This window comes from Cherax quadricarinatus, chromosome 56 (assembly GCF_038502225.1).
Source record: "Cherax quadricarinatus isolate ZL_2023a chromosome 56, ASM3850222v1, whole genome shotgun sequence".
NCBI classification, from domain to species: domain Eukaryota; kingdom Metazoa; phylum Arthropoda; class Malacostraca; order Decapoda; family Parastacidae; genus Cherax; species Cherax quadricarinatus.
Window position 1 is genome coordinate 240,265 of NC_091347.1, and position 14,342 is coordinate 254,606.

A 14,342-nucleotide genomic window follows, 5' to 3' on the forward strand; every position below is an offset into this window, starting at 1 on the left:
CCCAAGGCTGGGTGATGAGAGAAAAGGAACAAAAGTTCCTTTGTAAACAGAGATAGAAACTTGAAGTTTCCAATTAGATTCGGTGGACCCCCTTGCCAAGCCCCAGCAGAGAGGGACGCCCACACTCCCACCCGAGTTCAGTAACCATCTTCCCACCAAAGACCGATAAAGAATTTTCAGCAGAGCGGAAAAAATGGAGCTGGCTAAATGTAAGCTTTGTAGATGAATGGTTCAGAGAACCGACATGTTGATAAATTAAACACATGTGCAACTCTTGGGTATCTTTATTGAGGAAACGTTTCGCCACACAGTGGCTTCATCAGTCCATACATAGGAGAAACTTGAAGAACAGGAGGAGAATGAGGTAATCAGTCCCTCAACCTTGAGGTATTCTACTCAAGATTGATGGACTGAACACATCGACTCAAGGTTGAGGGACTGATTACCTCATTCTCCTCCTGTTCTTCAAGTTTCTCCTATGTATGGACTGATGAAGCCACTGTGTGGCGAAACGTTTCCTCAATAAAGATACCCAAGAGTTGCACATGTGTCTAATTTATCAACATCTAAATGTAAGCTGTTAACCAGGTGCCCCTCCTGTAGAATGCCTGGCGAGTAAAAGAGATGAGGACAAGCGTCCCCAGAGAGAACGGGGGAAATTTGTCACTGATACTCAGGCGAGAGAGACGTTCACACCCAACGAAGGCTGGCGCAGAAGTGTATGAAGCAATCTTACTGCTGCTAGCTGTAACTGTTTGGGTGCTTGATAAGGGTGCCTAAAAACCCTGTCAGCTTATGAATCCAACCAGAGAATACCTTATTTTTCAACGAATCCAGTTGGGTGTTAAGGGCACCTAGAAACTCTGTCAGCTTTTGAATCTAGTCATTTATCTTCTCCTTAATTACAGAGAATCTGAACCAGTTTTTCTCACAGCCAAAGCTATAATTCATAATTTTGAATATTTATCAAAACATTTTTCTATTAGTATAAATATACAGGTATTAGGTAAGGTTAAGAAACACTTAAAATATCTGCTTACATATGTTTACTGTAGTTTAATCAAGTATTGTACATATAGTAATCAATATATAACACAATCATAAGCTGTAGAGCAATAAAAATATTATCCATACTCAATGTTATTGTATCTTAAGTAAAGCCTTCATGACTTACTTCAAAACAACTCATTCTTCTAGCATGATCACACGTATAAAAATTATCCAGATATTTCACAACAAAGGAAATTTGTATTCTTAAAGTAACAACTGAAATTTGTATTCTTAAGTAACAAATTAGATTTGTTTTCTTAAGGTAACAAATGAGATTTGTATTCTTAAAGTAACAAATGAGATTTGTACAGTAGGGCCCCACTTATACAGCAGGTTAGGTCCCAGGTTACCTTCGTAAAGTGGAAACCGCTGTAAAGTGGAACACCTCTTTTTTTCCACTTATAAATGCATACAAATGCTAGATAACAAGTTTACACTAACATATATTAAGTTAGTAAGTTTATTCATATATACACAAATGCAGTTAAATAGATTATCATACATAGCAGCATATGTGTAAAGTACCTGGGATAACCCAAAAAAGTCAGACAGTGTGACTTATTTCCATTGGGGTTAGCAGTAGAACTAAGCATTAAAAAACAATAAAAAAGTAAAATACACATATAGTACACTCATTACTTACCTGAAAATATTTGCAGTCTTAATCTAGGGTGAGACAAGTAGTATTTATTGTACGAAATCAAGTGTGGTATGTATGGTAGTCACCCGGGCTACCATACCAGGCCACCCCATCCACATGTAATATTCTATAACATTTTATAAGCATCCCAGAGAGATAAAATGCGTATACAATTCACTCATTACTTACCTTAAAATATTTGTAGTCTTAATGCTGGGTCAGAGGTGAGTAAACAAGATAAAACAAAAAATGAGAGAGAGAGAAAATGAGTATATGAGAGAGGACACTCGTGGAGTTATGTAAGCAAACCAGGCAAGCATGAGTTATGTAAACAAAGTGTACATGTCTGGTTTGTGTACAAGTTACATTGTGTACAAGTTGTTTCTATGTTGATACGGTAGAATAAATAAAGAGGAACCCTCCCATTCTCATGTAAACATCATTTTTTAGAAGAAATGATGCTCTGAGTGAAGGCAAACGAAAGGAATAATTTTCTAGTTACCCTCAGTAACACATTTTCTCTTAAGTTGAACTAGAGAAAACATTATTCTTCCCTTCACTTGTAAAAGTTGTCTAGCTCCCACATCTCATATTTATGTTTATTTATTCTACTGTGGGGAGTATTTATCATCTTTATGTTATGTATTGTGTTTATTATATAATTTTGAAAAAAATATCATAGCTGGATTAATAAAATTGTGTATATTAACGTAATATGACATTTAATGAGACTCAATGATTATTATTGAGTATTATTATCATTACTAATATGGCATCGCTAGTACAAGTTGTCTGGCTCCCACATCTCATATTTATGTTTATTTATTCTATTGTTGAGTGTATTTATCATCTTTATATGTTATGTATCATGTTTATTATATAATTTTGAAAAATATCATACATGGATTAATGAAAATGTGTATATTAACGTAATATACGACATTTAATGAGACTCATTGATTATTATTGAGTATTTTAATGTGAACCTGCACCCTAGCACAGTGTGTAAGTTTATTTAGGTACAGGTACACATAAGTATAATTATCAGAGTACAGTATATATAAAATATGAAATAACTTTTAAAAACACTTGAAATTTTGGAGTTTCCAGACACAATGGAGAGACGTGGTGCTTATGGAGCTCATGGAGAATGTAAACAAACAGGGTGAGGTGCGGTGATGTAAAGCGAAACGCCATAAAGTGGGGCCCTACTGTATTCTAAAAGTAACAAATGAGATGTGTATTCTTAAAGTAATAAATGAAATCTGTATTCTTAAAGTAACAAATGAAATTTGTATTCTTAAAGAAACAAATGAAATTTGTATTCTTAAGGTAACAAATGAAATTTGTATTCTTAAAGTAACAAATGAAATTTGTGTTCTTAAACAAATAAATGAGATTTGTCAGGTGATCTCCATGCTCATTTACCTATTATCAATGTCAAGCATTACCAATTGTTTACAATGAAAAATAAGTATGTATTAACAGAATTGACTGCCCTCAATAAGCATATGCAAGGTGAAAAAATTATATCGAAAAATTTGAAAAACTGAATTAAGAAAACGGTACAATGTATTTATGCAAAGAGCAATAAGCTGGTGAAGAGTATGGAGGCAGTCACAGTGTGGACCTTCAGTGAATGTACTTAAAAGCAAAGACATTAATATTGTCTTTTACAGTGAAAACTAAATTGCATATACAGTGGACCCTTGAGTTTTGGCAGCATCGACTTTTGACAAGTTTTTTTGGCAAAATTTGGCCTCGAGTTTCGTGATTAGATCGTCACCACACACAAACCAAGCCAATCTCCCACGCCATTCACACTCAGTGTGCCATTGTTTACCAACACGTGACCATCACCCCGTGGGTTCATACGTAATAATCCATTGTTTTTTTTGTGATTGCAACTGCTAAATAAGTCACAGTGGGCCCAAGGAAAACTAGTGCAAGCCCTTTGGTAAAGAAAGTGAGGAACATGATCGAATTCAAGAAGGAAATCATTGAAAAATATAAGAGTAGAGTGTGTTACAGAGCTTGCCAGGATGTATGGCAAACCCCATTCAACCATCACTTCGATCGTGGCGAAAGGAAAGGAAATAAAGTGTGTTGTTCTTGCAAAAGGGGTGGATATACTGACAAAAAGGAGATCACAAATCCTCGAAGAAGTGGAGAGGTTATTGTTAGTGTGGATTACCGAAAAACAGTTAGCAGGAGATAGTGTTACGCAGTCAGTAATATGTGAAAAGGCAAGGCAGTTGCATGACGATCTCGTAAAGAAAATGCCTGCAACAAGTGGTGATGCTTGTGATTTTAAGGCCAGCAAAGGTTGGTTTGAGAGATTTAAGAAGCTTAGTGACATTCACAGTGTGATAAGGCATGGTGAGGCTGCCAGTTCTGACAAAACTGCAGCTGAGAAGTTTGTACAGGAGTTTAAGGAGTGCATAGACACTGGAGAATTCAAATCCCAACAAGTGTTTGTGACGAAACAGGCCTCTTTTGGAAGAAAATGCCAAAGAGGACCTACATGACGCAGGAGGAAACGGCACTCCCAGGACACAAGCCTATGAAGGATAGGCTTACTCTCATGTTTTGTAGTAATGCTAGTGGGGATTTTAAAGTGAAGCCTTTACTGGTGTATCACACTGTTCAAGAAATACAGTGTCGTCAAGAGTAATTTGTGTGTGACGTGGAAGGCTAACAGTAAGGCATGGGTCACAAGGGATATTTTCCTAGACTGGTTTAATGGAGTGTTTGGCCCCAGTGTGAAGAAATACCTCCTGGAAAATAAACTGTCACTCAAGTGCCTCCTGGTAATGGACAATGCTCCTGCTCATCCTCCAGACTTGAAAGAGCAAACAGTGGAGGAGTTTAGCTTCATCACGGTGAAGTTCTTGCCCCCTAATACAACTCCTCTCCTCCAGCCCATGGACCAGCAGGTCATTTCAAATTTCAAAAAACCCTACACAAAAGCAGTGTTTCAAAAGTGCTTTGAAGTGACCTCAGACACAGAATTGACCCTAAGAGAGTTCTGGAAAGATCACTTTAATAAACCTTATAGGTAAGTCTTGGGAGGGAGTGACTTCCAGGATTTTGAACTCTGCTTGGAGAAATTTGTGGCCAGACTGTGTAGAAGAGAGGGATTTTGAAGGCTGACCCTAAGGAGCCTATGCCAGTTGTGGAAACTATTGTGGCATTGGGGATGTCCCTGGGGTTGGAGGTGAGTGGTGAGGATGTGGAAGAGTTGGTGGAGGACCACAGGGAAGAGCTAACCACTGAAGAGCTGCAAGAGCTTCATCTGCAACAGCAACAGATCACAGCTCAGGAAACTGCTGCAGAGGAGGAGGAAGAGAGACGGAGGAAGGTGCCTTCTTCAAAGATTAAGGACATTTGTGCAAAGTGGATTGAAAGGCAAACATTTATGGATGAACTTCACCCTAACAAAGCTGTTGCAGGCCGTATTGGCAACATGTACAATGACAGTGTTGTGTCCCACTTCAGACAAATCTTAAAGAAACGCCAGAAACAGAGCTCTCTGGACAGATATTTTGTGCGACAGGGGTCCAGTGGCTCTCAAGTTATTCCCAGTGCCAGTGTCTTTAAAAAACAAAGAAGGGAAGTAACCCCAGATAAGGACTTCATACCTGAAGTCCTAATGGAAGGAGGTTCTCCTTCCAAACAGTGTACACCTTCCTCCTATCCCCTCCTCCCGTCTTCCATCCACCCAGAAGTCTTCAGTAAAGGTAAGTGTAATGTTATTAATTATTTTTTTAAATGCATGTACTTGATTTCTGATTGTTTTCAGTATGTAAATCTTTATTTAATTTAAAAAAAAAATATTTTACTTTAATATTTTTGGGTGTCTGGAACGCATTAATTTTATTTCCATTATTTCTTATGTGGAAAATGGTTTCGAGTTTCATGAATTTCGACTTCGGCAGGCTCTCTGAAACGGATTAATCATGAAACTTGGGGGTCCACTGTACATTTTTTACACACATTAGAAGGTAAACAGTTATATACAAATTATACTAAAACACTGAAACGAGCAATCATACTTGGTGCAATGAGTCATTTATCTTGTGCCATCTTCATGTTTACAACATTTTAAGATTTTTGCTTATTCCTCCAAAGTCAACTGGCTAAGTAGAAGACTTTAAAATATTTTACCCATATTTTATTTCTAACTTGTAACACTATTTGCTTTTGCTACATAAAGTAACCAAAGGAAACTCCTAAATAATTTTACACTACTTTTGCTTTTGGTATTACTCATGCTGTACTGCCACAATACCTAAAATTATATACTAAGACTAAAATTAAGTAGTACACTGGAACTTTAGTTTTCGGACTTAATCCGTTCCAAAATGTCATTCTAAATCCGAAACATACGAAAACTGAAGCAATATTTCCCATAAGAAATAATGTAAATACAATTAATCTGTTCCACATACCCAAAAAATATTAACAAAAAATTATTTTTTTAAAGAATAACTCTAGTTTTACATACAGAAAACAATGAGAAATAAATATAAAGCACTAATGAAATGGATAAATGAACATTTAAATTCACTATTACATACTTTTATTGAAGACTCTTGTTGGAGTATGGAAAACAGCGAGGAGGGGAGAGGGAGGAGAGTTTGCAAACAGTACAAAATACTTAAATATGATGTGCTAATATCAACTCTACGGCTTATTTATCTATCACAATTCATCTAATATGACAAACAATATTAACATAGAAACACGATATCTACTCTAGAATGAATAAAATATACCATTACGTATGTGTGGAGTAGTGTTGGTGGGGTGGGGGTGGGTTTATCAGGGCCACTGACAGCATACGCCGTAAATATAGTGGTGGTGGTGGTGGTGGTGGCGGCAGCAGAGGCCACCACCACTATTCATACTGAAACACTTTGCGTAATTTATAAATAAGAAATGTTTACACTCTAATTTATAAATAAGAAATATTTAGACTATAAATAAGAAATATTTACTTTATAAATAAGAAATATTTACACTTTATAAGTAAGAAACATTTACACTTACCTTGGAGGAGATGGTTTAGGGTGGTGGAAGATACGCAGGTGGCGTATGTTGTCAGTGGCCCTATATACCTCCAACAACATTGGAGGAGTTAGTTTCATGCCATTCATTTTCTATCACTTAATTGCTTAACATACTTGTTACACTGTTAATGCTACACTTTATCGCTGGCTGGCGCTATAGCCTTTATTGACTCCTGCTGCTTTAGTATCATATATATTGTAAAATCACTGAATCACTGAAGAAGGCACGTTCTCCCATCTCTCTCAGCCCTTTACCAAATGGCTGGCACTAGGAACTTTCTTTGGGCCCGTGGTGGCTTATTTCACAGTCGCAATCAATAAACAAGCACAAAAATTGCAAAATGTTTCGGATGAATGCTCACTCAACCAGTGACAAAGCTAGGCTGACAGCCTCCCGGGCAGGCAGACATGTCTGATATGCAGGCGGACCGTGTCTGATACGCAGGCGGACCGTGTCTGATACGCAGGCGGACGTGTCTGATACGCAGGCGGATGTGTCTGATACGGATGTGTCTGATACGTACGATTTCCGGACGTGTCTGATACGGGTGGAATTTCACCCCAAAAAGGGTTCTTAATCCGAAAGGATTAGTTTGACCAAAATACTTGAACATACAAATGTATCAAATAATTTTTTGTCGTAATTGTAAAAACTTGAAACAAAATGAACTTCTCACTCATTGCAACTTATATGTAAGCTTCATGGAGATAAAGATTTTGATTTTGATTTTTTCTGTGAGTAAAAGTGGAAAAAGGCCTCTCAAAAAAATTAAATAAAAACATCTTAAGATCATAAATGCAGTAATAAGTCATGAAATGCTGACAAACTCAAAAATAGCTTTCAAATACTTTATATACATAATGTAAAAAAGTCAATGAGCACTAAACCAAAATTGGAGTCAGCGGCTAGTACACCGTCTATTCCCCAAAACCTTAAAGATAAAATACAATGAAGCTAGATTTTTCAAACACTATAATTACAAAGAACATCTGAAAGCTGTGATGTGGTTAACATTACTGGAGTGTGAGCAAAGTAACATTTATGAAGGGGTTCAGGGAAACCAGCAGGCCGGACTTGAGTCCTGGAGATGGAAAGTACAGTGCCTGCACTCTGAAGGAGGGGTGTTAATGTTGCAGTTTAAAAACTGTAGTGTAAAGCACCCTTCTGGCAAGACAGTGATGGAGTGAATGATGGTGAAAGTTTTTCTTTTTCGGGCCACCCTGCCTTGGTGGGAATCGCCGTGTGATAATAAAATAAAAAAAAAAAAACAATGGCAAGTGTTGGAAATGACTCAAACAACATGCAAGTGAATAGTCCTTAATGCTGAGCAGAAAATAGGCATTATAAAATGTATTGAGAAAGGCATTCCAGGGGCATACTATAGTGTATAGTTGTTATATATACAGTAGGGCCCTGCTCTTCGACGTTTCACCTTACGGCGTTCTGCTAATACGTACTGCAATCTCAAATTATGACCAAAACTTTCTATACTGCAAGGTGTCTTTCAAATACATTCTCTATGAGCACATCTCTCTATTAAGTAATAACAATCACTCTTGGGCACATTGAATGTCTAATTTTACATCAATATAGGCATTTTCATTAATCCATCTATGATATGTATTGGCATCTAAAGGTAGTTGTTAGAAACAATTAAACTCAGTGAACATGGTATGTCGATGGTAATAATATGGCTCTGGGCCACATTAAATATCGTGTAGCTATGTAGGTAGGTGTAGGTATGTAGCCCAGGCAGACTACATACCTACATTATTATTATAACTGATAATTATACGATATTGGCAGTTTGGAGAGAATATACAATATTGGCAGTTTGGAGGGATATGTTGTGTATCTTTATACGTATATGCTTCTAAACTGTTGTATTCTGAGCACCTCTGCAAAAACAGTGATTATGTGTGAGTGAGGTGAAAGTGTTGAATGATGATGAAAGTATTTTCTTTTTGGGGATTTTCTTTCTTTCTGGGTCACGCGGCCTCAGTCAGAGACGGGCGACTTGTTTATAAAAAAAAAAATTTATACGAATGTGCACCTGTGCCTAAGTATGCCTTCACTCAGGGCATCATTTCTTCTAAAAATGGTGTTACATGAGAATGGGAGTGTTTCTCTTTATTTATTCTACTGTATCAATGTGGAGACAACTTGTACACAATGTAATGTGATGAAAACCAGATGCGTTCGACAGGTTTGTTTACATTACATGTGGGTGGGGTGGGGAGGGCTTCCCTTGCTGGACTCCATACTTCCCAAACCTGACTTTCTACAAATAAATCTCACCTCTCACCCTACATTAAGATTACAAATATTTTAAGGTAATTAATGAATGTACTATATATGTATTTTATTGCTCTTGGGAGCTTTAATTAAATATTGTATTGTATTGGGGTGGGCTGACCTGGCTGGCTACCATACCTCCCAAACCTAACTTCCTACAAATTAAACTTACCTCTCACCCTACATTAAGACTACAAATATTTTAAGGTAAGTAATGGGTGTACTGTGTGTGTAATTTACTTTTTATTGTTTTTAATGCCTAGTTCTATTGCAACTGTAATATATGTTAATGTAAACTTGTTAATTGGCATTTATATGCATTTATAAGAGGGAAAAAATGGCATTCTGCTTTTCGGCAGTAGCCTAGAACCTAACCTGCTGTATAAGTGGGGCCCTACTGTAATTAAGTAGCACTGTATCCAAATAACCGATTTATTTAATCATCCAACCTACTTTAAGTCCCATGGGAGAAACCACAGCACTGTGCTATTGTAGGAAATAGAGTGGAGTGTACTAAAATACTAGAAACTTGAAAAAAATTGTAAGATAATTATAAATTATGAGAAACTAGGAGTATAGTTCAACCCTTGCAAATACAAATATTCAATTACATTTCTTAGTTATTAGCAGCCTGCAGCTTAATCAGCTTGGTAATATATCTGTGACTGCTTGAATTATATTCACTTGAGTTTCATATGTAGTAGAGCATTTATAAATTTTTCATATTTGTAATTTGTGAATACATTGATTTGCTTCATATACAAATCTTCACTCATCAAATAACCTGGAGTGCAAAATTCTTCTATTACATCACTGATACAGTTTCTTGTGTGCTCAAGCAATGTGTTCAAATAATAGACATTAGAGGTTAAGCAGTCTTCAGAGGGATCTTCATCACGTGGTTTTTCACCATGCAAATTCCCTTCACATTTGCATTCTTTACACTGATAAGTAATAACTGTTGCATTTGATCCAAAAACTGGTATTTTCCTTCTTGTAGTGGGTTTAATCTTCATCAACTCGTGGTCTTTTGTACATCCATGACAGTAAAGAAACTCTGGACTTGCATGTGAACAGGTTTGCCTCTGTTTACTCAACATTTCTACAGCCTTTCCATATACAGTTGCAGTGCTCTGTATGATTCCAATTCCAGCATTTAATAAAGTTCTTGATGGAGCAAGAGAAAGAAGCTTCATGTAATAATAATGAGCAATTCCATTATCTTTGCAAACTTCTTCAGCAAAATAAGTTAAAATGCCTTCAACATTGTTAGAGTCAGATAAATGAGTAGATCTGAAGTGGTGAACAATTGCTGCTATCTCCCAAACTTTTTCACATACATAAATTCCCTCTTTTGTCATGAATTTTTGTCCCTTCATATAACCAATAAAGGTTTTTATTTCAGTTCTTAGCGCCCTCTCGGCAGAGTCAATCACAGTTGATGCATACACCTCACTCTGCAATGATTTTATAATATTGACTGATAGAGCAGGAAGGTTTTGCAGGGATTTCATACATTTTCTCCAACTTTTACTCCCAATTCTCCAGTAAACTCTGTCCAAGTCATCAATTTCATTAGTTTTGTTATTACTGAGAGAAGAATTGTTAAACTTCAAAAATATATTACACTTCACACCATAATTTTTTATGGCCTCTACAACTGGTGGCATCTCAAGATTGTCTGCAAATGTAACAAATGTGAAGAAGTGGTCTTCAATTCCTTCACCAAAAAGTGTGGAAACATAATCCATGACGAGGCGTTCTGATGACGTTAAACGTACCAAATGAGCTTGTGCTACAAAACCAATGCCATGTATCTCCAAATTTTGTGAAGCAGCATTTGCCAAGAAGGTTTTAAGTGACTGGACATGATCTCGTACTTCAGCCCCTGAAGAGTCATTTAACCCCGGAGTGTCTATTACAGTAATGGGACTCTCGTGCTCGCTAGAACAAAATGTATAAGCTGTAACTGATGTTGTGTATGACCTCACATCATTAGTGTTTCTGACAACATGTACCAACTCACCATCAGCACTTTTAATACCTTTAAAATAGTTAGCAACAAAATTTACCAGTGTTGTCTTTCCACTCCCTGAAGCTCCAAGAAGAATTATGGTTTTCTCTTTCATCTCTGAATGAACACCATAATATTTCCTCATCATTCCACATTCATTAAAGGCTTCCTTTACAGGCTTGAGGTAGCCTGCAGTAAGACCAAAATCCTCTTCATCTTTTTTCTGGCTTACTTCATAACTTTTAAATGGTGCATTGCACATATTTGAAACATGAGAGACTTTTGCCTCTTCTTTGCCACTTTCAGAGTTGTGTATTTCTTGAGAAAGATTAGTAACCTTATCTTCTACAGACTCAGCAAAGGAATAACTTTGGGAATTATTGGTCTTATTGCTGTTACATTCATTAAATTGTTTACTGCTGTTGAAAATAGTCTCATTTTCTGATATAACCTGAGAATCATGCAAAGCTGTTTGCACAGAGTTATAATCTTTAAGGTCATGTTGGAAATTTTGTTTCTGCACTTGGACAGAGCTCATGGAGTTTGATACTCCACTTCTGGAGCGCAGAGCATAACCAATAACACTGTTATCCTTACTTGACTTCTCGTTTTTTTGATCTGGATTAACAGATTTAGCATAATTTTTTTGTTGGGAAAATTGCAACAGTTGACTCTCAGGTGTCATCTCTGATTTTTCAACATTTTTCTGTAAACCATTTGAACACTGACTTTTACTTATCTCTTTGCTGAATTTACCTTCTTTACCCATCTCCTTATATTCACCAGTTGCTGATATTAGTTTCTCCTTCCCTGAAAAGCTGCCACTGCCATAGCAATCTTGTATATTTGTAGTGGAAGACAGATTAAATTCATTTCCACCCAGGGAATTTGTATTTTCTTGCATTTTATCTTTTTCAGCAATAACATAATTTATGTCAGATCTGCAATACTTTTCACTCATTACAACTGTTTGATTCTTTGTTTTAAAACCCATATCTTTACTACTGCTTCCCAAATCCAAGTTTTCTTTTGGTGAGTTAAGTGTGCCAGAAATATTAATTACACTTTGATGAACTTTTGGAATGCTTGTTATATGGATGCTATTTATTTCCTTCTTAGTATTCTTAACAGCAGAAGCATAAGTATTAGATACAACAGGATTTATCAAATATGTAGAATATGGGTATTTACTGACTTCAGACTCTTTCAAGAGGCGACAAAATTCTTGTAAAGCGTGTTTAGTGGATCTAAACTTCTTACTATCATTTCCTTGAAGATATATATAAGTGATAGTATCACTATCTTTGTATAATTCTTCAGGTAGTAAGCTTACAGTATTGTCATTAACCACAGAATGGACATAATTTTTCAAGTTAGACAACAAGTTATCTTTTAATTTGTTAGGAACATGGATTAACATATCAACATGATAATTAAAATTAACAGAGCTGACAGTGTACCCTTGATGATGCGATGAAATGTCACCCGTTATCTCAATCACTTTAGTTCCTCTTAAGAGATATACATAACCAGTTTTTATTGCTCTGCATTGTTGTCCCCATCCTGGTTCTTTAAAAGCATGACTGTCTTCCAGTACCTGGTGAATAAAGTCCTGATCCCAGATTACAAAATTGAATTTAGGAGGACACTGCCGAGCCTTGATATTATTTGCATGTTCACAATAGAAGTATTTCTCCTGAGCTTTATCATATATCCATCCAAGCTCAACATGGTCCTGAAGTACTAATACCTCTTCTCGTCCAGGGTGTCTAAAAAAAAAAAAAAAAGGTCTCTAAACAAATTATATATACATTTTTTTTTTTTTGCATTTTTTTTTATTTTTAATGGAAATTATCATCCAGAACTTTGAAAGAGATATGAAAATATCTCTACTTTGAAACCAAACAATATGAATAGTAAACAATCTGCATTTTGTACATGTGATTATTTTTCAAATTACATGAATAATTTCTACATAGTTACAGGTTCCATTTGTAGCTTTAGGAGTTAACATCTGCTGATTGTGATTAATATTTATATAATTATCAACTCAGGCAACTCATCCTCACCATGTGCGATGCAGGTGAAAATTCTGACACTGCTGGGTTTGGAAAGACACTGTTGCCAGATACAAGAGCTGGTGTTAGGAGGTGGGGGGATGGGAAGGGGGGTTAGGAGGGTGGAAGCAATGAGGTGGTGTGATGGTGACAATGTGGGCTATAATGTCAGTGGCCCAGTGTAGGTGGTGATATGGGTGGATGAGTGTACAGTTGTTGGGGTGGGTGGTAATTGAGTGGTGATACTAAAGCAGTGGAGGAATGGTGTAGGTGTAGGCATGTATCCATAGGAAAAATTATATGGGTGGGTTGTGTGGAGAGGGGGCTGCTGGTTAGGATGGTGTGGGTGGAAATACAGTACAATATACAGTATATCATATTTTGCTATCGAAGACTATTTTTTTTCCCAAAAAAGTCTCAAAAATTTACCCAGCATCCTAAGAGGCCAAAGTACCATTTATCATTTTCTTTCCAAAATTTAGTCAATCAGAATTGGGAAGGAGGGCGGGGGAGTCCTCGACACTGGAGCATCTTGTTCACAATAAAATATGGCATATTTTTAATTTTCAGGTCACCAGGATTACTCATTGCACAAGCTTGTATCTTTACCTTTTTCTTCTGAATTGTGTGAACTGATGCCTCATTTAATCTCTAGGCTCTTGCCATTTCCATCACACCTGCTCCACTCTTTTTTATTTATTTATTATCACACCGGCCGATTCCCACCAAGGCAGGGTGGCCCGAAAAAGAAAAACTTTCACCATCATTCACTCCATCACTGTCTTGCCAGAAGGGTGCTTTACACTACAGTTTTTAAACTGCAACATTAACACCCCTCCTTCACTCTTAAGCTTATCTAATACATGTATCTCGATTTTCATCAGAATAACAAGACTTTCATGTTTATGCTTTTTTGCAGTTCCAGGATCACTCACAGTCCTCTTGGTGCCATGGTTTCTATCCAGAAACAAGATGGGATGATGAAAAGGTTAAAAGTCAATTCACTAACACAGGCCGAGTATAGTACTAGACATGTACGAATAAAGCACTGAGTGAGGGAGACTGTATACATTATGTAGGCCTCCTCTATAAGCCCTAGATGGGAATTTCCCAAATTCCTTCTATCTTGTACCAGCTGAGCCTACCGAAGTCACTGAGATTATAAAGTCGCTTAAAAATAACTCAGGGAACCTGTCTCACATCCCACCATTAT

At 36.7% G+C, this 14,342-nt stretch overlaps 1 protein-coding gene across 2 annotated transcripts in view; it reads right to left on the reverse strand.

Annotated features, from left to right (window-relative positions):
* The window catches only part of LOC128700649 (uncharacterized), a 94,707-nt gene that overhangs the window by 28,763 nt on the left and 51,602 nt on the right, over window positions 1-14,342 (reverse strand). The window contains exon 3 of one of the 2 annotated variants that reach the window (XM_070096995.1): window positions 1,030-12,841. The exons of the other annotated variant lie outside the window; for it this stretch is intronic. Within the exon in view, the coding sequence (XP_069953096.1) occupies window positions 9,739-12,841 (3,103 nt within the window). The 3' untranslated portion in view covers window positions 1,030-9,738. Of the gene's footprint in view, window positions 1-1,029; window positions 12,842-14,342 lie in introns of those variants that run through there. 2 annotated transcript variants of the gene reach the window in all.